Here is a 27415-nt window from a genome sequence, read left to right on the forward strand (position 1 = left end):
ATGAAAAATTACTGAAAATGAATTAGTGCTTGGAGGTAGGAATTGGAAGAGCCTTCCATGACACTAAAGGGAAGTTGTCACCTCATCTTCGAATTCTTGTTCCAACTTCATTTCTGGAATAGCCTGCTTCAAATACTCCACAGCAAAATTGCCATGTCTACTATCGGGAAGTGTTTCACTGCCAATGTTTCAACACAGTTCATTCTGACGTGGTTTGCTTTCTCATATTAATTTTATTTAATTAAAAATGAATTTAAGGGTAGATATAATTTTGTCATAGGGTAGATTTCATCTGTGCGCTACATGTAGCAAAATCATGGAATGCAGAAAGAAGTCTTTCCCCCTGTTGCCGCTGATTATGCCATTACACTCTCCACAAAAACTCAAGAAAGTGGATGTATCAGATAACTGTGCTCCTATAATTCAATATTATTCAACCTGGAATTCTAATTTCATTTCATGCAAGCTAAGTCTCCAGCTTCTCTAGGAATTTTAGGATTTGAAGCAGTGTGTAACTGGTGTATTTGTTTCCTGCAGGTTTTATATTCACCAGACAGCAGCTGTGCTTTCCAGTGCTGAACTGGGAGTAAGCAACTCCTTAAGATGAAGGGTGTCTTGTAAGATAACCAAATTTTAAAGCAATGCTGTTTGAAAAGTAGCACTAATTTCTTAGCATTTACCTTGGGATAGGCAGGGCCAATGATTATCGCAACAACAACTTGCATTTATATAGTGCCTTTAACATAGTAAAAGGTCCCAAGGCACTTCACAGCGATTTTCAATCAAAATTTGACACCAAGCCATGTAAGGAGATATTAGGACCAGGTGATCAAAAGCTTGGTCAAAGAGGTAGGTTTTAAAGAGTATCTTAAAGGTGGAGAGATTTAGGGAGGGAATTCCAGAGCTTAGGGCCTAGGCAGCTGAAGGCACGGCCGCCAATGGTGGGGTGATGAAAATCGGGGATGTGCAAGAGGCAAGAATTGGAGGAGCACGGAGACCTTGGAGGGTTGTAGGACTGGAGGACGTGACAGAGATAGGGAGGGGCGAGGCCATGGGGGATTTGAACACGAGGAGAGACAGGGCCAATGAGCTACAGCCCTGTAAACAAATTGCAAACGATTTTTTGATTAAAGCTAATAATTAGGAACACAGGACAGGGCACTCTGTCTTTGAACGGAGAGTTAATGCATCAGGGGCATCTGGCCAGCTTTTCTACTTACAGTAAGTCACCAAAAATATTTGTTTCAAAGTGAACAGAAGTGTATTTACATGTTTTAAAGTATTAATATATTTCACTTATTTTCTTCTAAACCTTTTTTACTTTTTAAACTGATGTACATGTTTCCGATATGCTCCAATTTCCTGTTTCTCTGGCTCTGAATGTTCCACATTTGCCACGGTTGGACTACTGCTGACATTTGATCACATTTGTTTTTATTCTCCTTTAAAACAAACAAAAAAAAATGATTGTGTACATTTTTTCTTGGTGTCTGTAAATGAGGTACATCTCACTCACACACAAACATTGGTAACTATTACTTAACAGATCACATGAGGCTGGCAGATAGGTGCTATTAGTTCTGTTGAGTCTGGCTCATTTGGAGTGACAAGACATTTCTAAAACTAGTCTGTCCTTAGGGGTGTGCACATTCATTCTGCTGTGTGTAACTTGTGGAGGGTAGACCAGAGTGATGCCTGGCAATTATACTCCAACTCCTGAGGCTATTTTTCAATAAGTTGATCTCTGGTGTTGTTCACAGACAAAACGTACAGATGAATCACAGTGCAGCTCAAGTTAAAGTTACTAAATTAAGGCAATACGTTAATGAGCAAGCCATTCATTAAAAAGTGTAGTGAATTTATAGTTTTAAGTTCAGTTAGTAATGGCATTTTAAAATTTAACCAGCAATTTAATCGTATGTCCCAGGCCAGGGGGCTGCATCTTTCAGTTATCTCTGCTCTGGCCCTGGCTGTGAAACTTTGCTCTACCACAAAATTATAAGCTAAGCACAGCAGCTGGAGCTTGGGCCCCCACAGTTTCTTTCCAACATTGTGGTGCTCGGACCCTCGTACTGGCACTTAAGGGAAATCACTGTGCATGCCCCTCACCAGAAATGGCAACACGCAAGCTTCTGGGCTGTGCAATGGGCTGGGATGGACACACCTAATTTTGTTTGAGCAAAATCCTGAAACTCTCAAGCAAGATTACATTTTATTTTTTAGCCTGTCTTCACTTGTGGCTTACTTGTGCAACAGATGAATTTTGTTTTTCATATGTGTCGATCAGTTTAATAGGTCTCAAACTTTTTATGCAAGATCCCACAAATAGACTCTCTTTTGGGTCTTGTACCTGGCTAACTAAAGATACCATATTGATAAGTCTGTAAAATAAGTCTCCCTCCCCTTCCGTGTGTCACTGCTATTGAAAGAATCCAGAGAATGGAAGCGATTGGGCTGAAGCAGCACATTCTGAAGGGATGGAAATCTGCAGTGGTGCCTAAAAAAAACAAATGTTTGTGCATTCTGGGAGCTGATGTTCACAATGTATGCACAGTGACAATGCTGCATTCTAGGGAGCTGCTTCATTAATACAAATGCAGAGGCCTGAAAAATATTGGCACCAAAAGCCCAGCTCGGGAAATGGAATGGAAAACAAGCCTGAGAGTGGATACCTCTATGTAGAGGGTGGGGGGGGGGGAGTAGTTGAAGGGATTTAAGATTTTCTTTTCCCCCTAAATTTGTTTAATTTGCATTGTTTTCACATTGTATATATTTTGAGGTGTGTAGTGAACGGGGAACCAACATGGCCACTCATTATTTTGAACAAACCTTTTTAAGGGATTTGGTTGCTTTTCTGCTGGTAACTGTCATAATGAATGAACATTTTTATGAAGAGATTGTGATTTTTTTTTTTCTTTCACAAATAGTGGTTTGTGGTTGTATTTTTGTAACTGGGACATTTGTGCCAATCTGCTTGCTTCATAGCCTAGACACATGGTAATGCAGATCTATTACACCAGAATCAAAAAAAGTCTAATTTAAAAAAAAAATTCCCACTTGCTTTTTTATGTTAGGGATGCATTTTCTAATCAATTTTTGTCATTGCCAGTAAAACAGATGCTAGAGCTGAAGCTATGATCCTATTCTGCCCTTTTCCCAGTTTGGACTTGGTAAAAGATAGTAGCTCTACAGAAAGACTGAACAGGTTGGGGCTCTTCGCTCTAGTAAAGAAGACAGAGAGGTGACCTGATAGAGGTCTTTTAAAATTATGAAGGGGTTTGATAGGGTAAATGTAGAAATATTTCCACTTGTAGGGGAATCCAAACCTAGGGGCCATAAAAATAATGATGTGGAGATGCCGGTGATGGACTGGGGTTGACAAATGTAAGGAGTCTTACAACACCAGGTTATAGTCCAACTGTTTTATTTGAAAATCACAAGCTTTCGGAGGCTTTCTCCTTCGTCAGGTGAAGTGATGAAGGAGAAAGCCTCCGAAAGCTTGTGATTTTCAAATAAAACAGTTGGCCTATAACCTGGTGTTGTAAGATTCCATAAAAATAAGATAGGATGAATACGTGGCTTAAGAGATAGTGCAAGAGGGAGGGATTCAAATTCCTGGGCCATTGGAACCGGTTCTGGGGGAGGTGGGACCAGTACAAATTGGACGGTCTGCATCTGGGCAGGACTGGAACCAATGTCCTAGGGGGAGTGTTTGCTAGTGCTGTTGGGGAGGGTTTAAACTAATGTGGCAGGGGGATGGGGACCGATGCAGGAAGTCAGTGGGAAGTAAAGTGGTGACAGAAACAAAAGGCAGTAAGGGAGAGTGTACAAAACATGACCGGACAGATGGTCTGAGAAAGCAGGGCAAAGACCAAGGGAAGTGTAGATTAAACTGCATTTATTTCAATGCAAGAAGTCTGATGGGCAAGGCAGATGAACTCAGGGTACATGGGACTGGGATGTTATAGCTATTACTGAAACATGGCTAAGGGAGGGGCAGGACTGGCAGCTCAATGTTCCAGGGTACAGATGCTATAGGAAAGATAGAGCAGGAGGTAAGAGAGGAGGGGGAGTTGCGTTCTTGATTAGGGAGAACATCACGGCAGTAGTGAGAGGGGATATATCTGAGGGTTCGCCCACTGGGTCTATATGGGTAGAACTGAAAAATAAGAAGGGAGAGATCACTTTGATAGGATTGTACTACAGACCCCCAAATAGTCAATGGGAAATTGAGGAGCAAATATGTAAGGAGATTACAGACAGCTGCAAGAAAAATAGGGTGGTAATAGTAGGGGACTTTAACTTTCCCAACATTGACTGGGACAGCCATAGCATTAGGGGCTTGGATGGAGAGAAATTTGTTGTGTATTCAGGAGGAATTTCTCATTCAGTATGTGGATGGCCCGACTAGAGAGGGGGCAAAACTTGACCTCCTCTTGGGAAATAAAGAAGGGCAGGTGACAGAAGTGTTAGTGAGGGATCACTTTGGGACCAGTGATCATAATTCCATTAGTTTTAAGATAGCTATGGAGAATGATAGGTCTGGCCCAAAAGTTAAAATTCTAAATTGGGGAAAGGCCAATTTTGATGGTATTAGACAGGAACTTTCAGAAGTTGATTGGGAGAGTCCGTTGGCAGGCAAAGGGACGTCTGGTAAGTGGGAGGCTTTCAAAAGTGTGTTAACCAGGGTTCAGGGTAAGCACATTCCTTATAAAGTGAAGGGCAAGGCTGGTAGAAGCAGGGAACCTTGGATGACTGGGGAGATTGAGGCCCTAGTCAAAAAGAAGGAGGCATATGACATGCACAGGCAGCTGGGATCAATTGGATCCCTTGAAGAGGTTAGAGATTGCCGGAGTAGAGTTAAGAGAGAAATCAGGAGGGCAAAAAGGGGACATGAGATTGCTTTGGCAGATAAGGCAAAGGAGAATCCAAAGAGCTTCTACAAATACATAAAGGGCAAAAGAGTAACTAGGGTGAGAGTAGGGCCTCTTGAGGATCAACAAGGTCATCTATGTGCGGAACCACGAGATGGGTGAGATCCTGAATGAATATTTCACATCGGTATTTACGGTTGAGAAAGGCATGGATGTTAGGGAACTTGGGGAAATAAATAGTGATGTCTTGAGGAGTGTACATATTACAGAGAGGGAGGTGCTGGAAGTCTTAACGCGCATCAAGGTAGATAAATCTCCGGGACCTGATGAAATGTATCCCAGGACGTTATGGGAGGTTAGGGAGGAAATTGCGGGTCCCCTAGCAGAGATATTTGAATCATCGACAGCTACAGGTGAGGTGCCTGAAGATTGGAGGGTAGCAAATGTTGTGCCTTTGTTTAAGAAGGGCGGCAGGGAAAAGCCTGGGAACTACAGACCGGTGAGCCTGACATCTGTCGTGGGTAAGTTGTTAGAGGGTATTCTGAGGGACAGGATCTACAGGCATTTGGAGAGGCAGGGACTGATTAGGAACAGTCAGCATGGTTTTGGGAGAGGAAAATCATGTCTCTCAAATTTGATTGAGTTTTTTGAAGGGGTAACCAGGAAGAAAGATGAGGGCTGTGCAGTAGATGTGGTCTACATGGACTTTAGCAAAGCCTTTGACAAGGTACCGCATGGTAGGTTGTTACATAAGGTTAAATCTCACGGGATCCAAGGTGAGGTAGCCAATTGGATACAAAATTGAATTGATGACAGAAGACAGAGGGTTGTTTTTCAAACTGGAGGCCTGTGACCAGCGGTGTGCCTCAGGGATTGGTGCTGGGTCCGCTGTTGTTTGTTATTTATATTAATGATTTGGATGAGAATTTAGGAGGCATGGTTAGTAAGTTTGCAGATGACACCAAGATTGGTGGCATTGTGGACAGTGAAGAAGGTTATCTAGGATTGCAACGGGATCTTGATAAATTGGGCCAGTGGGCCGATGAATGGCAGATGGAGTTTAATTTAGATAAATGTGAGGCGATGCATTTTGGTAGATCGAATCGGGCCAGGACCTACTCCGTTAATGGTAGGGCGTTGGGGAGAGTTATAGAACAAAGAGATCTAGGAGTACAGGTTCATAGCTCCTTGAAAGTGGAGTCACAGGTGGATAGGGTGGTGAAGAAGGCATTTGGCATGCTTGGTTTCATTGGTCAGAACGTTGAATACAGGAGTTGGGATGTCTTGTTGAAGTTGTACAAGACATTAATAAGGCCACACTTGGAATACTGTGTACAGTTCTGGTCACCCTATTATAGAAAGGATATTATTAAACTAGAAAGAGTGCAGAAAAGATTTACTAGGATGCTACCGGGACTTGATGGTTTGACTTATAGGGAGAGGTTGGATAGACTGAGACTTTTTTCCCTGGAGAGGAGGTTGTTTTGGGGTGATCTTATAGAAGTCTATAAAATAATGAGGGGCATAGATAAGGTAGATAGTCAAAATCTTTTCCCAAAGGTAGGGGAGTCTATAACGAGGGGACATAGATTTAAGGTGAGAGGGGAGAGATACAAAAGGGTCCAGAGGGGCAATTTTTTCACTCCAAAGGGTGGTGAGTGTCTGGAACGAGCTGCCAGAGGCAGTAGTAGAGGCAGGTACAATTTTGTCTTTTAACAAGCATTTGGACAGTTACATGGGTAAGATGGGTATAGAGGGATATGGGCCAAGTGCAGGCAATTGGGACTAGCTTAGTGGTATAAACTGGGCGACATGGACATGTTGGGCCAAAGGGCCTGTTTCCATGTTGTCAACTTCTATGATTCTATAGTCACTAATAAATCCAGTAAGGAATTCAGGAGAATCTTCTTTACCTAGGGAGTGGTTAGAATGTGGAACTTGCTACCACATGCAGTGGTTCAGGCGAATAGCATAGAAGCATTTCAGGGGAAGCTGGATAAGCACATGATGGAGATGAGAAGGATATGCTGATAGGTTAGATGAGGAGGCTTGTGTGGAGCATAGACCAGTTGGGCCGAATGGCCTGTTTCTGGGCTGTAAATGTAATCTTTGATGTAAATGGCAACTTTGCTTAACATACATAAGTTCCCTATGTTTAAATGTGTTTGATAAATGGATCACTCTGGCCATTTCCCTAATGATACCAGTCAACCCTGTGAGAAGCAGTTCTGCCAAGTCTCACTCGTCTGAAGTGAGACTCACTCCTTTTGGTTTAAAAGTGGGACCAAATTTGCTTCATCTCACCCGTAAAAATACAAAGTTCTCTGCGTGTCAACGAGTTGGCGATAACGTTTGCCGTTTTTCACAATCACAAATCGCTCCCTGCTGCTTTGAGCCGACGTCGCACGAAGCTTCCATTTAAACTGTTGTCTTACGCGCGCACTTTTCTGTTTGACCCTGAACCGGAAGTGATGCTGGCGACCGGGAGCACGCCTGCGTAGTGGGACTCCGCGCTGGCGCTTTTGCAGGACCGTGCTGGAGGAGCCGCCGCCGTCTGAGCCACAATCACCGGCAGTGTTGTCTGGGATGACGGAGGATCGGGCCGCTGCTGCAGCGAAAAAGAATTCCAGCTGTCCCAGGTATGGCGGAGCAGGGAGATTCGAGTTTGGATTAAAAGTTCTTTGTTCTTCGCCTTTCATTCATTGTTTTAGCCGGCAGCTGTAGAGCAGGACCTGGTTACCTTGAAAGAGCGAACCTGCATTTCTATAGCGCCTTTCACGTCCTCAGGATGTCCCAAAGTGCTTTACAGCCAATGAAGTATTTTTTGAAGCGTGGTCACTGTTGTAATGGAGGAAATGCAGCAGCCAATTTACACTCGGCCAGGTCCAACCAACAGCAATGAAATAATGACCCAGATAATCTGTTTTAATGATGTTGGCCAGGACACCAAGGAGAATTCCCCTGCTCTTCTTCGAAATAGTGCCATGGGATCTTTTATGTCCATCTGAGAGGGCAGATGGGGCCTCAGTTTAACATCTCATCTGAAAGACGGCACCTCCGACAGTGCAGCACTCCCTCAGTACTATGCTGGAGTGTCAGACTAGATTTTGTGCTCAAGTCTCTGGAATGCGACCTGAACCCATAAACCTTTGACTCCGAGGGGAGGGTGCTACCAACTGAGCCATTGCTGACACTTAAAGAAGCACTGTTGACTCCCAAGGATATTTAGCTGAACCATTAACAATTTACTCAGGAAAAACTGCCAGGGATCAATTCATGCCCTCCTCCATATGTTGGGGGATGGGGGGGAAGCCAAGTAAGCAGGTTAAGAGCAAGATGCCTCCAAAATACTATGCCTCCTGATATTAGATGAGAAGTGAACCCTCTGTAGCAGACCCCAGCACATTGTTAATTGACCGACCAGCCAGTCTGCCTCACTAATGGGACTTGGAGGGATGGACCCATCACTCAATGCTGGGGTTCTTCTCACTTGGCTCCAAAGAACCCAGCAAGCAAATGCCCCAAGGCAAGGGTGGTCCTGGCTGGACAAGCACTGGGAAAACTTGGCAGTGTTTGGTGCTGGTAGGCTGCATGGTTTTAGCTGGTTAACTTCCAACAGTATCCCTGAGCAAACTTGAGGGGAGTGGCTGTGCTTCTTAAACCTAGTCCATCTGCGCCTAAATTCTCTGGTTCTCCGTGCATATCAGGCAATGGGAAACTCTATAAAGATAGGTTTGGAAACTCTGGGTTTCTGTGTGTTAGATACCCAGTTGATCAAAAGAAAATACTGCCAACAGCTGGATACAACTGTTAATTAACATTTATGGGCAGTTTTGCAAACTTTTTTAAGTGACCACACTAACATTGTTGTGACATTTCATTGATCAGATTTTGTAGCTTGCAAACCAGAAGTTCCCAGCACCCCACCCTCTTGTAAGCTCCAAATGTAGCGACTAACTGCCATGGGTTTGGAGATAAAAGATCCACCTACCTCCTCCTCCTCTTTTCTCCTCACCCCCACATCCAAATATAAGCCAAGTGAGCAAGGAAATATTCTTTAAAACTGTGCTGTGCACATAGTGGAGTTACTCAAAGCTGCTGTTCTGTACTTTCAAGTCATCTTGAAGGATTTTTCTTTAAATATCAACGTACCGACCACAATTTAGTTCGGTTGATTGCAGCTTTGCAGCCGATCCTATTCATCCCCCTTCCTAGCTGCTCGATCAGGCTAAACACGTCAGTGCACAACCTCGGTGTCCTGTTCAACCTTGAGCCGAGCTTCAAACCCCGTATCCTATCTATCACCAAGATTTCTTTTTCAATATGGCCTGCCTGTGGCTCGATCTCACCCCCCAACTACCTCTGAAATCCTCATTTATACCTTTGTCAGCCACAGGCTTGACTTCAATGCCCTCCTCACTGGCCTCCCCAGCTCTACCTACACGAACTTCAACTCATCCACTCGGCTGTCCCATCCTATCTCATAGTAAGTCCCGCTCACCTATTGCACCTTCCTCATTGACCTCCTCTGGTTTCTGGTTTCCCGTTCCCAGCATATCAATTTCAAAATCCTGTTCCTCATCCACAAAGCCCTCCATGGTCTTCTGCCATTCTACCTTCTCACACTCCTCCAGCCCCATGTCCCAGTTCACGTGCTCTGCTCTTCCAACCCCAAGGGTCTCTTCTCAGCTCCACTATCAGTGGCAGAGTCTTCTGTCATCAATCTCCTGCACTCTGGAATCCTCTTCCTGAACCCTCCACCCTGTTACATCTCTCCCTGCCTTCAAAAGCCATCTCAATACCTAACTCTTTGATTATGCCCTTGGTCACCTTTTAACTCTTCTGCCACTACTGCTCAGTGTCCAAACACTCACCTCTTTGTAGAGTCCCTTCCTTGGGACATTTTGCTGTTAAAAGCACTATATAAGTATGTGTTTGATCTTTCTTAGACAGAAGAAAATTACATTAGTTTTTCCAAAACTTTAAAAAAAAACTCATTATAGCTTCAGTGTATTTACAATCTCATGTCTTTTCTCCCCTTCCCCTCAGCCCAAAGTACAGATTAAATAACTATAAGTTTATGGGGCAGAGAGTTCATAAGCAAAGCTAGGGGAGCTTGGAATGCAATGAATTAAAGGAACACTGATATTAAGATGTCACTTAGGGCCAAGGGGAACGTAGGACCAAGAATCATTTCTGGGCAGCTGGTGTGTACTTCTACAAAACCGGTTTGAGTTTTATTTGCCAATATCTCAGTGTAATCGGGGGTGATGTATCATATGGGGACACTGAGCGGGGGAAAAACCCCTGGAGCTCCTCAGGTTTCTGATATTCATACCTGACCAGGATTTGCAGTTCCTCTGCACAGTAGTTAAACTTGAAGATAATGGCAGGCTAGTGGGGACCATGGGACTTGGAGGAGGTAGCCAAGATTTAAAAAGAGCTCGACAAGATATGTACTAATTTGGGCTAATCGGCAAATGGAGTTTAGTAGAGACAAATGCAAGGTAATACAAATTGGAAGTAAAAATAATAAGCGCATGTGGTCCAGGAGTGGGGTAGAACTTGTCATGGGGAAATTGAAAGAGATCTGGAGGTGTTGTTTGCTCATCATGTTCAAACAAAGCAAATACAATGTTGGGTATATTGCCAAATCATTCTTCAGCTGTAGTACAATACTCTAGTAAAGTAGCACATGGAGTACTGCATACATCAGAAGGTGCAGAGGAGAGCAACATGACTAATCCCTGATGTCAGGGAGGAGTTATATGGAACAAATCGATAAGCTGGGGCTTTTCAGCCTTGAAAAGTGATGGCTTAGAGGTATACATAATGCTTAACGGGGTAGAGAAAGTAAGCCTAGCAAGATACTTTCAGACAGACCAGGGCAGCCGAGCAAGAAGGCCCAAGTACAAGGTGGTGACGGTCAAGTTTAGGACAGATGTCAGGAAGTATTTCTATGCACTGATAGCCGGAGTGGTTTGCCAGCAAGGGTGGTTGCAGCTAGGAAACTGAACTCATTGAAGAAGTGGCTAGATGATGTAATGGGCAGACGGTCAGGTTGGTATTCTGGCAGGGTGAAATGGAATGGCCTGAAGGTTTGGACGAAGGTGGCCTTATCTTGATCGTTAGAACCTGTAGGCCAGTACTGGAATGGCATCAGACTGGAAATTGAGTTTCTTGGGATGCATTTAAGGGGAAGCTAGATAATTACATGAGGGAGAAAGCAATAGAAGGATATATTGATGGGGTTAGATGAAGTAGGGAGGGACGAGGCTCATGTGAAGCATAAACAGCAGTATAAACCAGTTGGGCTGAATGGCCTGTTCCTGTGCTGTAAATTCTATTGGATGTTCATATGGCTGGTACATTTAATAAATGTCTGTGTGCTGTTCTATTGCAGTCATTTAGAAGAATTTATTTCCAAATCCTGTAAAGTTATTTTTCTTCTTTAACGCAGTATTGAGCAAATGCTGGCCTCAAACCCTGGGAAGACGCCTATTAGTTTACTACAGGAGTATGGAACAAGGATTGGAAAGACACCGGTGTATGACTTGCTGAAAGCTGAGGGCCAAGCCCACCAACCTAATTTCACTTTCCGAGTGACGGTCGGAGATATTAACTGCACAGGTTTGTATCTCAAGTTCTTTAGGTGATATTTCTTTTGCTGGAGTCGGGGGGTGGGGGGGGATGTTTTATACATGGAATCAAGTTTTTTTAAAAAAAACTCTCGTTAACTTTTGTTGGAATAATTCTAATCGGGTACCAGCATCAGATGGAGATGCGTTTTCTGTTTGTGTGGTGACTTGGTGCTGAAATCAGCACTGTTTGAGTTGGTGGGGCATTGCTGATTATATTACCAGACAGCTCCATGTTTGTGGGCTATTTTAAATTGAATTTTATATGCATGCTATTGGACATTTCTGGTGTCATTTTTTTAAACCTGGCAGTAGGTGGACCAGGAGAGGAGGATGGCATTCTGCAATTTTATGGGTGGTTTTTCTGTGGGAATAAAAATAAAAGGCCTTGCGTATGACAAATGAAGAGGCTGCTGTTCCTTATGATCAGGACACTGTCTTAAGAACATAAGAAATAGGAGCAGGAGTAGGCCAATCGGCCCCTCGAGCCTGCTCCGCCATTCAATAAGATCATGGCTGATCTGATCCTAACCTCAAATCTAAATTCATATCCAATTTCCTGCCCGCTCCCCGTAACCCCTAATTCCCTTTACGTCTTATGACTAATTGGGTCCAATTCTGATTTTATTGTATTGAATCTTTACCAGTGTTTTGGGAATCACATTCCGTGTTCCTGTTTTCGATGAAAATTAAAAACCCATGGCCTTAACCATATTACACCAACCGTCTAGATCTATTTTTTTCTTCTTGTTGTCTTCTGCAATACACAATGATATGGCACAGCCCTGCTTGGGGCCTTAACATCTATGTGAGCAAATGATGCTACCTGCTTTAACAAAGACTTTTCAAGACTAACTTATCTAACTGCCCCTTAAATGCATCTATGCTATTCGCCTCAACAACTACTTGTTTTCCAACTAGTTGCTCTTTTGTTCTAAGCACAGCGTAACTGGAGAATTATGTTACATTTGAAGCTGGCTGAGGAAGCAGGTTGACATGAGCTTGATGCAAGTCTCCAGCTTCACGGACCTGCTGGAGTAACAGTAGTGTTTACTATGTTTGTGCCCGCTTCCTACTGTTGAGTACTGGATGTTTTAATGGCATTATTGCACTAGGATCAACATAGAGGACTGGGAAGAATGCCAGTGTTGGTCAGTGTAATGGCAGCCAGCCCAAGGCAGACCCATACGATACACCATACAAGTGGGTCACTTTCCTGCCAGAAAAGTAGAATCTTTACATAGAATTTACAGCACAGAAACAGGCCATTTGGCCCAAGTGGTCAATGCCAGTGTTTATGCTGCACATGAACCTCCACCCACCCTACTTCATCTCACCCTATCAGCATATCCTTCTATTTCTTTCTCCCTCATGTACTTATCTAACTGCCCTTTAAATGCATCTGTGCTTTTTGCCTCAGCTACTCTGTGGTAGCAAGTTCCATATTCTAACCACTTTCTGGGTGAAGAGGTTTCTCCTGAATTCCTTATTGGATTTATTCTGAGGAATACTTTAACGTTTTTTTTCACATCGACCCTATGTGTGGGAAATAATCCACTCTTTCCAAACCCCAGAGTGATGTTCCCTTTTAAAACAAGATGACAGCATGTTGAATCGATTATTTATTGAAGGTGGACCCGGTGCACTATATAGTGATGGGCCAAGTGGTGACCTACCAGAAGTTTCTTCATGTCAGCACCAAAGATTTTGATTTTTGTTCTGGCTTCTGTAGGTTCAGCCACGACATTGGGGAGCATTACAACCTTTTTGTCTCTTTCTCCACCCCCTCATCCACCTACAGCTTGGGGTGTGGTTTTATGCCAGCTGTAAACTAACGCCCCTGCCTGTTTTTGCGCACGCAAACCACTTGACAACTGCAAGTAAAAAAAAAAGCACTTTGTATGGATTACTTCAAAGTGCAGCGACTGTTTTTGTTTATAATAGGTAAACATGGCGGCCATTTTTTTTGCTCACCGCACGATCCCACAAACAGCACTGAGGTGAATGGCCAGTTAATCTGTTTTTTGGTAATGTTGGTTGAGGGAGGAATGTTGACCAGGCCACCAGGAGAACTCCTGCTCTTCTTCCAATGGTGCCATGGGATCTTCAGCATCTGAGAGGGCAGTTTGGTCCTTTAATGCAATACTCCCTCTGTACTGCACTGAAGTGTCTGCCTAGATTATATGCTCGTGTCTTGGAGTGGGGCTTGAACCCAGGATCTTCTGATTCAGGTTAGCGTGCTAGCAACGGAGCCAAACTGACTCATCTGAAAAAGCTCCACACATAAAAAGACAACTTGGGCGCATGTTTGATGTAAACCAATCTGATCTGAGACTGACTGTTCAAATCTGGTTGAGGATCCATTCAGCCCTGAAATGTTATTGGTGAGCTGAAGTAAATTTTTTGGCCATTAAAATGGTTGTTTTATGTTTTGCAGCTGTTTCGTGGCTTTTATTTAAATCTTACTTTGTGTTTTAATTGGTGTTTTTCCCCCCTCAGGTCAGGGGCCTAGCAAAAAGGCAGCAAAGCACAAGGCAGCAGAAGCTGCCCTGAAATTACTAAAGGGAGGAAACATGTTGGAGCCTATGTTGGATGGAGTCAAGTACGTGAATAGCTAACTGCACCTAGAAAGATCTTTCCATTCCATCTTCTAATGGTGATATTCAACCCTTTAACTGCCCTTCTCCCCCTCCATCTCTCCTAAAAGCAGTGACATATGCAGGGAAAAAATTTCCCAGATGCTGTCAGCATCCTGGTACCTCACCCAAATGGTCATTCTTCAAGTGCGAGCCTTGGCGGCAAGTGTTGACGTCCTGTTTAACCATGGGGGTTGTCGCAGCTGAGCCCAATCGTGCCGCCCCATTGTTCACACATCTGCACTTTCACCAGGGGTCGCTGGCTGGTGGTCAAGAGCAGGAACTTGAGCAATTTTATTCCCTTCCCAACTGAGGCCAATTGTAGTCCCCTCTTTGCTGACAATTCAGTGCAGATCTGAGGGCATGCTGCATTCAGAGATGTTGTCGTTCTGATGAGACGGTAAGCCAAGGTCCCATCTGCGTGTTCCAATTGGTTCAGGTGGATGTGAAAGATTCCTTGGCACTTTTGTATTTTTTTTAAAAAAGAGCAGGGAGTTCTCCTGGTGTCCTGGGGCCAAGATTCCTCCCTGAACCAACACTGCCAAAATTCAATTAGCTGGTCACTTGTCTCATTGCTGTTTGCGGGACATCGCTATGCGCAAAATGGCTGCTGCATTTGCCTACATAAGTCACTGCACTTCAAAGCAAGTCATTGTACGTGAAGCATTTTGGAACGTTTCTGAAAGAAGTGATAAGGCGCTATATAACTGCAAGTTCCTTTTCTTCTAAGAGCTAACTCTGTACAGGCCAGGGATTGAACCTGGGACTGTAAAGCTTAACAGCTCTATGCAGTGCACTAAATGTCATGGTTATGTAATATGTTGATAGAGGTTACGAATATTTAGGCTTTTCTAAAAGACTCCTGGCAGCTACGTGCTTTAAAATATAATGGTGATGGGTGCAACATCCTGAACTTATGTCTTAAATTTTGTGTCAAAATCTGTTCCCCTATTTTTCCTGCTCCCTCTTGTAACTTGAACATGCAATGCAAGCATTTGGCAATTCATTGGGGCAGTCTGTTTCTGTTAGTAGGAAGGGTGAGATAAATTTGATAAGAAAAGTTATGCTATTTAAGGTTAAAAATGGTAACAGTTTCAGGCAGGAGACCTTCAGTCCATCTAAGCCACCTATCCACAGTATTTCCTTGGTGTGTTTCTAATAACTGAACCTTTTATGTGTCACTTTAGTAAAGATTCCATTTATTGAAAATGAAAAATGGATTAGTCTTAGTTTGAGATTTATTTTAAGGCAGGTATTACAATATATTTGTCGACACAGTAAACTCACAAAGCTTCGTAGTAGTGATGGCTACTGGTGGAAATAAAAAAAAACAGTAATCCACAATGCTCTTTAAAGGTACTAGTCTAGGTTTTCTAATCATTATGCCAATGAATGGGCTACTGTTGGCATTACGATCAGAAAAGCTAGGCCACCATCTCCAGTAGAAGCTTGGAATTCCATTTTTAAATGTACATGTATGTGGAGATTATAAAGATCCCATGGCACTATTTGAAGAAGACCAGGGAGTGTTCCCGACGTCCCGGCCAAAGTTCCTCTCAGCCAGCACCACCAAAAACATTCCTCTCATTGCTGTTTGTCGGATCTTGCTGTGCGCAAAATGGCTGCTGCATTTGCCTGCACAACAATAGTCGCTGCACTTCAAAAATAATTCATATTATGTGAAGCGCTTAAACGTTTCTAAGAGACGTGATAAGGCGCTATGTAAATGAAAGTTTTAAAAAAAGAAAAATTCCCATTTAACTCTGAATTGTTCAATAAGGCAGAGTGGTTCAGTGCATTGGGCCCGTGCCATACCATTGGAAGGATGTGGGCTCATTGTTTGTTTCCACACACGGTCAGCTACGATCTAGATTGCGCTGGGGCTGGAAACCGTGCGAGTACTTGCCCTAGGCAGGAAAGGGAAAATTGGCTGGTGAGTTACCCTTGCTGAAGTTAGATCCAGTTAAATGTGAAACTGTTATAACCTTGTTTGTTAAAGCACCCACACCACACAGCAGAGGGACAGATGCCTTTTAAAAATTTGTTCTTGGAATAAGGGCAACACTGGCAAGGCAGCATTTATTGACTATTCCTAGTTACCTGAGGACATTAAGAGTCAACCACATAGTGTGGGACTAATGTCACAGGTAGGGGTGGCAGGCCCCTCCTTGAAGGATACTGGTGAACCAGTTAGGTTTTTACAACAAAGCAGTGGCTATTTGTGGTCTTTTGTTTTCTGGTTCTAGCCCACAAGTTACTAGATTTATTGAATTCAATTTCACAACTTGCCATGGTGGGATTTGAACTCTCAATCTCTGGGTTGTTAGTCAAGCACCCTAACCACTAGGCTACCATACCCCAATATTCTTTACAGGCTGAGTTGCCAATCGCGACCAAATTGCCGTGGAGACTAGGTATGGAGGGAATAACTGAAGCGGTAGACCTCCATGTGCTATCCTTAAGCACTTTCTAGTGGCCTGTTTCACCTCAACACTTCTCCCACTATTCCTGGCACTCTGAAATGTTCAGTGTGACTTCGGGAGCTTCGGAGACCTGATTTTTCTCTGTGGGTCTCGTGAGTCGCTATCAGGTTAACGGTTTTGTTTCAGCTCTCTTTCTCCACCACCCCTAAATCGCATGTTGTGCCACTAAATATGTGGAGCTACTTGTGTATGTCTGCATGGTTGAAAAGTGCATTGAAGTTTTGCACATTGGCCTCCAATTGGCCCACAGAAAGCAGCATCAACCAATAAATATAAACTACAGAGATCACTGTGCCTTCACTCTCCCCGAAACTGGATACTAATGGGATCTGTGAGGTAAAGAGTTATCGGACTGGAATTGCACAAAGGCCTAGGAGTAAGTCTCCCACTCTTCCCTGTGCTCACTGGGGTGGGGTGGGGCAACTGCCAAAAGAAAGAGAGTCTTGCACTCAACAAATGAAAAATATTTATAAATCAACACTTCTCATTGTTCTCTTTTTTTTTTCCCCTCTAGGATCTCTGGTACTGAATCTAAAAGCTCCAGCTCTGCACAGCTGGCTGAATGTAACCCTGTGGGGGCCCTACAGGTATTGTATTCTTATTTATTTCCTAAGACCAAGGATAGATATACCTTTGGATTCCCTAACGTTTTTAGAAACTTGGCTCAATAGGTAAGTGCAGTGTCCTATGTGGTAAAGAGCCATACAGAACAGGGTGGTTTGATGTTTTATCTCTGGTCTGTGCTGAATTACCTGATTTCAGCCTGGGGTGGTAGTGGGGGCACTATGATTGACCTCAATGTCCTTGGGCTAGGGAGGGGAAAATCAGACAGGCTTCCAGTGCCCCTGCTGGATCGAGCATGTGTGTGGATATTGGATGCGGAGTGCAGTGTTCCAATCACTTTAAAAGCCACTTGATGCCAAAGAGATTTTAATCTGTTTTTTCCATCCTTGTGCTAATGTTCACTGGGTGTTGGTATGGCTGAAGTTTCCAAGGAAAGTGAAGTAATGTTTAAAAATACATTTAAGCACAGTTTTATATACTTGGTTAAAGTGTGCTTTTTTTTCTCCTCAGTAAAACTACTTTAACAGAGCAGGTTTGTGCAGTGGGTTTAGTGGTGGCAGAGGAATCACTGTGGGTTTGGTGGCATAGAGAAGGGCAGAGAGAAGGAGAGATGGTTGTGGCATTTTGGGAGCCATGAGTTTGGGGATGGATCCAAGTTATATTCTGAGGCGATTGTGCGTCACTGTGTTTAGACAGAAGTGCCAGTGCACTATCAGTAATCTTTCGCTTAGTGTGTGCTCTTTCTTTCCAGGAGCTGGTGGTTCAGAAAGGATGGAGACTCCCAGAGTATACGGTCACTCAGGAATCAGGTCCTGCCCACAGGAAGGAGTTCACCATGACTTGCAGGGTAGAGAGATTCTTGGAGATAGGTATGGATGCTCTGCTTCTTCACTTCAGTGTTTGTTGTTGTCCTTTGGCCTGCCTCTGATACTGCTGCTGTGTGGTGAGGTCCCTCAGCTGCCGTCCTTCACAGTTTTGGTCAAGAGTCACACTATTTGTAGTGGTTGACTGTTGAGCTGAGCTAGTGTCCAATTGCCCATTAAACTTGGCCAACAAAAGCTGCACATATATCACTTGCTGTAGTAGATGCCTAAAAGTGACAGACCACTCTAGATAAAGTGGAACTGAGCAAAGAGTTTTAAGAACTTTTGTGTGTGTTTCTTTTTTAAAAGTGTAGTGAAACTAGCAGCACCAATTTACAAGGACCGTTCATTCCCCAACCCCCATATCACACACCAGTGTTGGGTTGATCGGGCAGCTTTGTATCCTGTACTTCTAGACATCTTGTGCTTTCAAGTTGAGAACCAGCCAGATTGTGAAAGCAACATTGGTGTGTAAATAACATTTCTAAAAATTCTTTTTCCTCCCCACCCCTCCCAATAGTCTCCCACTACAAAATCCTTAGCTTCTGGTCACTGAAGGCATGGCAAGATGAGGAACTCCCCGAGAGGTTATGAAGCTTTTTGTTTTGTTGGGGTGTCTTAAGAAATGGGTATTTTATAGATTGGAGTTTGTCTAGTTTAGAAGAAGCCAGTGTAAAATGGGTTGTGTGTGTGATCAGTCTCTTAATTTGTGGTGTCTTGTCTGTTGTAGGAAGCGGGACGTCAAAAAAGCTGGCAAAACGGAACGCAGCAGCAAAGATGTTAGCAAGAATCCATGATGTTCCAGTGGATCAGAGGGACGGGAATGAAGTTGAGCCGGAAGATGACCAGTTTTCCATAGTAAGTGTGCAAAAGGTTAAATTGCAGCTCCTTTTAATATTGAAATTTGGACAGTATGCCCTATTTGATAGAGGACCATTTTCCATAATGAGAGAGACCTAGGGCCCGATATTAGGAGGGAGGTGGGTTTGCAGCGGGGGGGTCGACTGGGCGCGTGGGTAACGCGCCCAGTGAAATTGGTGGGTTTGGCACGCGATCATAAGTAAATTGAAGCCACTTGCCTTGGCTTCCGGGTTTCGCGCTGGAAAGCTGCGCAGCGGGCGGACTGCGCACCCGCTTCATAGGCTGTCAGCTGGAGGAGCCCTATTTAAAGGGGCAGTCCTCCACTGACTGATGCTGCAGAAAACAGGCAAAGTTACAGCAGGGAGCAGCCCAGGGGGAAGGCTGCTCCCAGGTTTAATGATACCTCACTCCAGGTCTTATTGGATGGGGTGAGGAGGAGGGAGATCCTCTACCCAGCGGGCGGGAGGAAGCGGCCTGCCTCTGCCACCATGAAGGCTTGGCTCGAGGTGGCAGAGGAGGTCACCAGCACCACCAACATATCACACACCTGCATACAGTGCAGGAGGCGCTTCAATGACCTAACCAGGTCAGCCGAAGTGAGTACTCTTACTTATTCCCCTACACTCCGTCTGCTACATCACCGCCCCCACCCCACATCTCCTTCTGCACTGCCCACACTACTCTATCACATCACTCCTCACACCCACTGAACCCTCATCCTCATCTTACCTGCACTCACTCACCTCGCCAGTACTCATCCCGCCACTACCACTCAACCCAATCCTCATACAATCTCATGGCTCTATCTCACTCACCCTCTCATGCATCTCTTTCATGGTCAGCCTCACTCAACCTGCCACTATCTGTGCTGCAGCCATAGGGCATGCATCACTTATGTGTAGGAGGAAGCGTAAGGCAAACGTGTCGTGAGCATGAAGAGGATGCACAAGGGTGTTTGAGGGTTTGTCATGGTTTTTACTTATATTTGATTTCTGATCAACTCACATTACATATTACATTGTCGCCATTCTTGACTGGCTTGTGCAATAATGCCTTTTCATGAGGTTCTCCATGAACACCCTTGATGCCACCCATTGGGTCACCCTACAGTGGGTGTATGTGTAGTTGCACGACTACTTTGTGCAGGTGCCTGTTGCGCAGCACTGTGTTGTTTAGTTCCACGTGGCGGAGGTGGACGGCGTGCCTGGCGAGACTGGTGATGTTGCTCGTCCTCCAATGGAGTGATGAATGAAGCTATGGAACCCCCCCAATTCCTGACGGTGTGCGTGTGAGGGGGTCCGCAAAGTAGGTAAATGTGTTTGGACAGCAGAGTTTAGGGTAAGATGTAATAATTTTGTGTGGAGACAACAGTGTGGCAGGCAAAACTTTGTCTGAGGTGACAGAGTGCCCTCCTGCAATGAATGAGGTATTCCCCCCACAACTGTCAAGGAATCCTCTGCATCTCCCAATGGCTGCTGACTGAAACATGTCTGCAACAACAGGGAAACACGCTGAGGAGAGTCCAAAATCACATCCCTGCTAAAATCTCTTCCCAATGAGGTGTGTCAACGACCTCAAGTACCTCCCTAACTATCTAAACTGTTATCCCGCCGACTTTAATTGCCGGTGGGAGTCCCGCATGCGGGGGCTGCGCGCGCACCGATTCGCGTCATTGGGGAACCCAGAAGTGGGCAGGTTGGAGCCGGGCTCCTGACCCATTCCAGGATTCTCCAAATTTAGGAACCCCCCCCACCAAGAACGCACCCGCTCGGCCATCCTAAAATTGACCCCCTAATGTCTGCATTACCACCTTTTATACTAAAAGTTCAAACAGAGGTTGACAGAGCCAATAATGGAAACTGCCTGTATCACATGAACAGATATTGAAGAAAGACTACAGTGTTATCACTGGATCAGGAGTTCAGTAAAGCTTAATCGTGGGTGAGAAAAATCTTCACACCATATCTACTTAAAATCTGAAAAACGCACAACAATACAATTAGACTTTATCCTTCCAAACTTGGGTTTGGAAGTGTGTTTTATGCTGTACAATACGAGAGGGTGATGTTCTGTTGGTTGCAGGTCTGCCACTAATGGTGGGAGAAATTTGAGGTTGGTTTCTTCATTCATTCTCGGAACGTGGGCGTCCCTGGCAATGCCGGCATTTATTGCGCATCTCTAGTTGTCCTCATTTGATGCAACTGAGTGGCTTGCTAAGCCACTTCATTGGGCAGTTAAGAGTCAACCACGTTGATGTGGGACTGGAGTCACATATAGGCAGGCCAGGTTTCCTTCCCTAAAGGATATCAGTGAACCAGTTGGGTTTTTATGACACTCCAATAGCTTCATAGTCACTGTTACTGATAGCAGCTTTTTATTTCCAACTGAATTCAAATTCTCAACTGCCTTGGTGGGATTTGAACTCCCGTTCTCTGGATTACTAGTCCAGTAACATGACTACCCTGAGATGATGCATTAAGTGCGTCACAAGTCACAGCATTTGGGATGACTTTTAGAATAACCAAACTGACTGTTCCAAACAAAGAAAGTCTGAAACTCTTCACAGCCTCTGATGATTTTAGGTGAGCTGAATGCCTAGCGTGTTCCTATCCCACGTTACTCATGAAGGCTAGGTGAATAGAAGATTGAAGACTGCTAGAGGATCCCTGGATTACAAGGGCATCCTTTACCTTTGATATAGGAGCACAACATCACCTTTTGATTGCAAAGCTACTATGGCATCTTAATCCTGTGACAATGATGTCAATCCTGAACAACAGAGACACTAATTAGTCTCTCCTGTGGAAGTTAATTGTAATGCCATCTCTTTCAAAAATATTAACATTTTGGTAGACAAAGTGGCTTCCTTGTGACATAGCTTGTTTTGTGTGGAGGAGGCAACCTTAATTACATAGAATGTACAGCACAGAAACAGGCCATTTAGCCCAACTGATCTATGCCGGTGTTTATACTCCACACGAGTCTCCTCACTCCCTACTTCATCTCACCCGATCAGCATATCCTTCTATTCCTTTCTCCCTCATGTGTTTATCAAGCTTCCCCTTAAATGCATCAGGTGAAGGGTGTTGGAGAATGAAACATGCTTTGCATAGGGAGATCTGATTAAATTGGCAATTTGATACTGAATTGTAAACGTGCTTTGAACTTGCACCCATTAGGAGCTGGCTTGCTCTCCCTGAACTCTAGGCCATTGGAGGAATTGCAAGATAGACAGAGATGAGGACAGCTTAGTTCATCCATCTAGAAACACCCTACAGTACCACTCACCGCATCCAAAGTCTGTTTCCAAAATGTTTCCAGGGTTATTGCCTCCAGATTTACCTTTTCTCGACTGTTTACTATCTAACTTACCTCTCAGATCACAAGACCCTAAACCTACATTGGAATCTTTATTTAGGGCCACTAAATTATCCGATGACTGAACAAATCAAATTCTGTGTGTTTTTTTCCCTTGTCACTGGGGCTGCCACTGGAGGAAATTCCCCAGTACTTTTGCTGATTCCAGGATGGTCCCATCGAAACAAAAGTGCAGTCTCAGCCAGACCTACAATGGGGAGGAAGAATATTAAAATAGGCAGTCCAGATAGGGATCGTGGCCAGATTCAACATTCCTTTTCAGGGCCAAGGCCAAATTATTTATAAAGGGTTCTCCTCCACCACCTTATGGTAAGACCTCAGTCGAGCTCCACTTTTTTTGATTTTCTTCTCCCTCCTCCTCTTTCCCCCCTCCCCACCCCCACCCCACCATGTTTTTTGTTTCACCCAAATTTCTTTTCATTTTGCATTTTTATTTGTCTTGATTTTTTTTTTAGAAAACTTATGCTTTCCCTTTGTGCCCTAGGAATCATTCTGTCTCCAGAATCACAGGTACATGGGCTAGTCTACACAGATAATCACTTGAGCAGCCAACAACTGTATTCAGGATTTAGAGTCAGTTGTGTGGAGAGGGACAACCCCTCGAACCCCACTGTGTGGAGCACTGCAGCTTCAACAGTGCAAGTTGGAGAGCACAGCCCTGTACCACGCGGCACCCTGCAGAACAGCGCTGAGTATTACATTGTGGAAAGAGCAAGAAGTTGAAACAAAACAGCTTTTTAGATAGAAGAGACTGCCTTTTGAAAAGGAAACTGGAATTTTTCCCCCCATTGTGTTTTTTTTTTCCCTTCTCTCCAGATGGTTGGTAGCAAACTAGATGGCCCGAGGGGCAAGAGCACAGGTTGCACATGGGACTCGCTCCGGAATTCTGCAGGAGAAAGAATTCTGCACCTGAAGAGCCATCCACTTGGTGTTGCCAATTCCAACTTTTGCCAGATGCTGAGGGAATTGGCGGAAGAGCAGCGGTTCGATATCAGTTACTTGGACATTGGTAAGTCACCTTTCGCGGACTATCACCATGAAAGGAGCCTTTTTTCTTCATGGCGAATCGATGACTTTCAATGTTTTGCAGTGCCAGGAGGATACTGTAGGACTGCATAATTAAGGCACGCCCAACAGATCTTTGTGGTTGCAGGCAGGGTCCGTGGCTTTTTTTCAAACCAGTGCTTGGATTATCAAGAAAAAGATGAAGAGTAAACATCTTCTGACTAGCTGAGGAAGCAGTTAATTCTAAAAATTGTGAAGTTAAAGAAAGTACTTATATCGCACCTTATGCCCTCCGAACATCCCAAAGTGCTTCAAGTACAATTAATGACTTTTGAAGTGCAGTCATTGATGTGTAGTCAAATGCAGCAGCCAATTTGCATACGACAAGATCCCACATACAGTAAATGAGATGGAAGACCAGTTAATCTGGTTTTGCCAATGTTTGAGGGAACTCCCTGCTCCTCTGAATAGTCATGATGTGGAGATGCCGGTGATGGACTGGGGTTGACACATTTTCCACATTCACCTGAGGAAGGAGGAAGCCTCCGAAAGCTTGTGAATTTCAAATAAAATTGCTGGACTATAACTTGGTGTTGTAAAATTGTTCACAAACCTCTGAATAGTGCTGTGGGATTTTTTTTATTCATCTGAGCAGGTACTCGGGGCCTTGGTTGAATGTCTTACCCGAAACGTGATGCTAACGACAATGCAGCACTCCTATATTGCACTAGAGTGTAAACCTAGGTTGTGTGCTCAAATCCTGAAGTTGAGGTTGAACACGCCTTCTGTGCCACATTGACGAGGAAAAACAGTATAGTTTACTGATCCCCCCCCCATTATTTACTCTGCAATCCTTTGTCTCTTTCTCTGCTTTACTACTCCATCTGATCCTTTGTAGGTTTGTACAGACTGTTCAATCTTAATCATTCCAGTCAAAAACAAAATACTGCGGATGCTGGAAATCTGAAATAAAAACAGAAAATGCTGGAAAAGCTCAGCAAGTCAGGCAGCATCTGTGGAGAAAGAAACAGAGTGAATGTTTCAGGTTGAAGACCTTTCGTCAGAACTGTTTCTTTCTCCACAGATGCTGCCTCACTTGCTGAGCTTTTCCAGCATTTTCTTATTAATCCAGTTCCTGACTATAGTTGTAGTTAAATTCCATGATGTGGAGATGCCGGTGATGGACTGGGGTTGACAATTGTAAACAATTTTACAACACCAAGTTATAGTCCAACAATTTTATTTTAAAATTCACAAGCTTTCGGAGGCTTCCTCCTTCCTCAGGTGAATGTCAAGAAATCCTCGAACCTCTCGCATTTATAAATCACAGAACAATACCTGGTGATTACAGAGAGTCTTTTCAACTGCCCGTTGCCAAGGCAACCAAAGTGTTCAGACAGATAGGTGTTACCTACAGGGCCACCGAATATACAAACGGCCACTTCTCACCACGATGGACGTCTCGGCACTCTACACCAGTATCCCCCACGATGACGGCATCGCTGCGACAGCATCAATACTCAACGCCAACAACAGCCAATCTCCAGACGCCATCCTACAACTCATCCGCTTCATCCTGGATCACAATGTCTTCACCTTCGATAACCAGTTCTTTATCCAAACACACGGAACAGCCATGGGGACCAAATTCGCACCCCAATACGCCAACATTTTCATGCACAAGTTCGAGCAGGACTTCTTCACTGCACAGGACCTCCAACCAACACTATACACCAGATACATCGACGACATTTTCTTTCTATGGACCCACGGCGAAGAATCACTGAAGAGACTACACGATAACATTAACAAGTTCCATCCCACCATCAAGCTCACCATGGACTACTCCTCAGAATCAGTTTCTTTCTTGGACACACGAATCTCCATCAAAGACGGGCACCTCAGCACCTCACTCTACCGCAAGCCCACGGACAACCTCACGATGCTCCACTTTTCCAGCTTCCACCCTAACCACGTCAAAGAGGCCATCCCCTATGGACAGGCCCTACGAATACACAGGATCTGCTCAGACGAGGAGGAACGCGATGGACACCTACAGACGCTGAAAGACGCCCTAGTAAGAACGGGATATGACGCTCGACTCATCGATCGACAGTTCCAACGGGCCACAGCGAAAAATCGCATAGACCTCCTCAGAAGACTAACACGGGACGCAACCAACAGAGTACCCTTCGTCGTCCAGTACTTCCCCGGAGCGGAGAAACTACGCCATGTTCTCCGCAGCCTTCAACATGTCATCAATGAGGACAAACACCTCGCTATGGCCATCCCCACACCTCCACTACTCGCCTTTAAACAGCCACCCAACCTCAAACAGACCATCGTTCGCAGCAAATTACCCAGCTTTCAGGAGAACAGCGTCCACGACACCACACAACCCTGCCACGGTAACCTCTGCAAGACATGCCAGATCATCGACACAGATACCACCATCACACGAGAGGACACCACCCACCAGGTGCATACTCCTGTGACTCGGCCAACGTTGTCTACCTCATACGTTGCAGGAAAGGATGCCCCAAAGCTCCCAGTCGGGGAACACTTCAGCAGTTAAGGACATTCAGCCACCCACCTTCGGGTAAGCATACTCCCAAGGCGGCGTTCGAGACACACGACAACGCAAAATCGTCGAGCAGAAATTGATAGCCAAGTTCCGCACCCATGAGGACGGCCTCAACCGGGATCTTGGGTTCATGTCACGCTACACGTAACCCCACCAGCGAACAAAAGTTAACTGTTTTTAATATAACGGGTCAATTACTGTCTTTTCCTTCCGGATGTTTCTGTTTCTCCCTCTCTCTTTTTTTGTTCTGGCCGTTTGTATATTCGGTGGCCCTGTAGGTAACACCTATCTGTCTGAACACTTTGGTTGCCTTGGCAACGGGCAGTTGAAAAGACTCTCTGTAATCACCAGGTATTGTTCTGTGATTTATAAATGCGAGAGGTTCGAGGATTTCTTGACATTCACCTGAGGAAGGAGGAAGCCTCCGAAAGCTTGTGAATTTTAAAATAAAATTGTTGGACTATAACTTGGTGTTGTAAAATTGTTTACAATAGTTAAATTCCCTCCTAGGATTCACACCCTTCGGTTAAGACTTAACTAAATTTTTTTGTGAATGATGAGGCCAGTTAGTCCAGTTTAAGGGCGAGGGAGGTGGGGGAGACCCACTCATTACATTATTAAGCAGCTTGACAGAAGCATGTGTTCTGGTTGTTCCTGCTTCGCCCGACGTTTGATAACCTCCTGTGTCTTTTGTTTTTTTTCCAGAAGAGCTGAGTTTGAGTGGTTTGTACCAGTGTTTAGTGGAGCTATCTACACAGCCCACCACCGTCTGCCATGGCTCTGCCTCAACAAGGGATGGTGCCCGTGCCAACGCAGCCCACAATGCACTGCAATATCTGAAGATAATGGCTGGAGGAAAATGAGTCCAACGGTCAAAGATCAGTCTGACCAGCACTGTTTTTGTTTCTCCCAAACTGAAGTTTTTTTAAATCAACGACTTGAATTTCACAAGACATGCACTTGACTGAAAGTCGAGGTTTCTAGCTGCTCAGTCTGCCTAGGAGGTGCCTTTTTATTTTTTTGTGGGGTGGGTGGGGGGGGGGGGAGGGAGGAAGGAATCAATCAGAAGATTTATGTTAAGGAAATGATATTTTTAAAGTGTTGCTCTCCCACACTGACCACCCATGTGTCTTTAGTTCACTGGATGGCCAACATGGCATTGCTGTTGGGAAACATTTTTCCCCCATGAGTTTCACTGAAACTGGTAGTAAGAAGCCTAATGTGGTTGTAAGTAGTGCCCCTGGCCCTACTTACTGTAGTTCCAGTGGAATTGCTGCAGTGCTGATAGCATCTGCCGTGATGTTCTTTTAACCTAATTTCCCAGAAAATTTAAATGTAAAGTGTTTTAATCTACATAACTGAGCAAATTTGGAACCTTCACTTTATCTCTTACAATTGTCAAGATCAGTAAACAGCCTAACGGCATGGGGCATTGTTATGCCACTGTGGCATTCTATCACTCCATGATGTGGCATTGTGTGCCTGTTCTGATCTTGGCCAGGTTGCCCGAGCTGTGGGAAGGTGCTGAG

At 44.5% G+C, this 27415-nt stretch overlaps 1 protein-coding gene across 3 annotated transcripts; it reads left to right on the forward strand.

Moving 5' to 3' along the window:
• The first annotated feature begins 7383 nt into the window (after positions 1-7383).
• tarbp2 (TAR (HIV) RNA binding protein 2) lies at positions 7384-26910 on the forward strand. 3 transcript variants are annotated; one of them, XM_067976320.1, is made up of 8 exons: positions 7384-7513; positions 11335-11504; positions 14012-14114; positions 17146-17218; positions 17947-18064; positions 18789-18916; positions 23114-23306; positions 26592-26910. In XM_067976320.1, the coding sequence occupies exons 1-8, from the start codon at positions 7461-7463 to the stop codon at positions 26747-26749; spliced, it is 996 nt and encodes a 331-aa protein (XP_067832421.1). In that variant the 5' UTR covers positions 7384-7460; the 3' UTR covers positions 26750-26910. The 3 variants fall into 3 exon arrangements, with proteins under 3 accessions (XP_067832421.1, XP_067832423.1, XP_067832422.1); XM_067976322.1 differs by having other exon boundaries at positions 26595-26910; XM_067976321.1 differs by having other exon boundaries at positions 17950-18064.
• Positions 26911-27415: the final 505 nt, after the last annotated feature.

This window comes from Heptranchias perlo, chromosome X, assembly GCF_035084215.1.
Source record: "Heptranchias perlo isolate sHepPer1 chromosome X, sHepPer1.hap1, whole genome shotgun sequence".
In the NCBI taxonomy this organism is placed as follows: Eukaryota; Metazoa; Chordata; class Chondrichthyes; order Hexanchiformes; family Hexanchidae; genus Heptranchias; species Heptranchias perlo.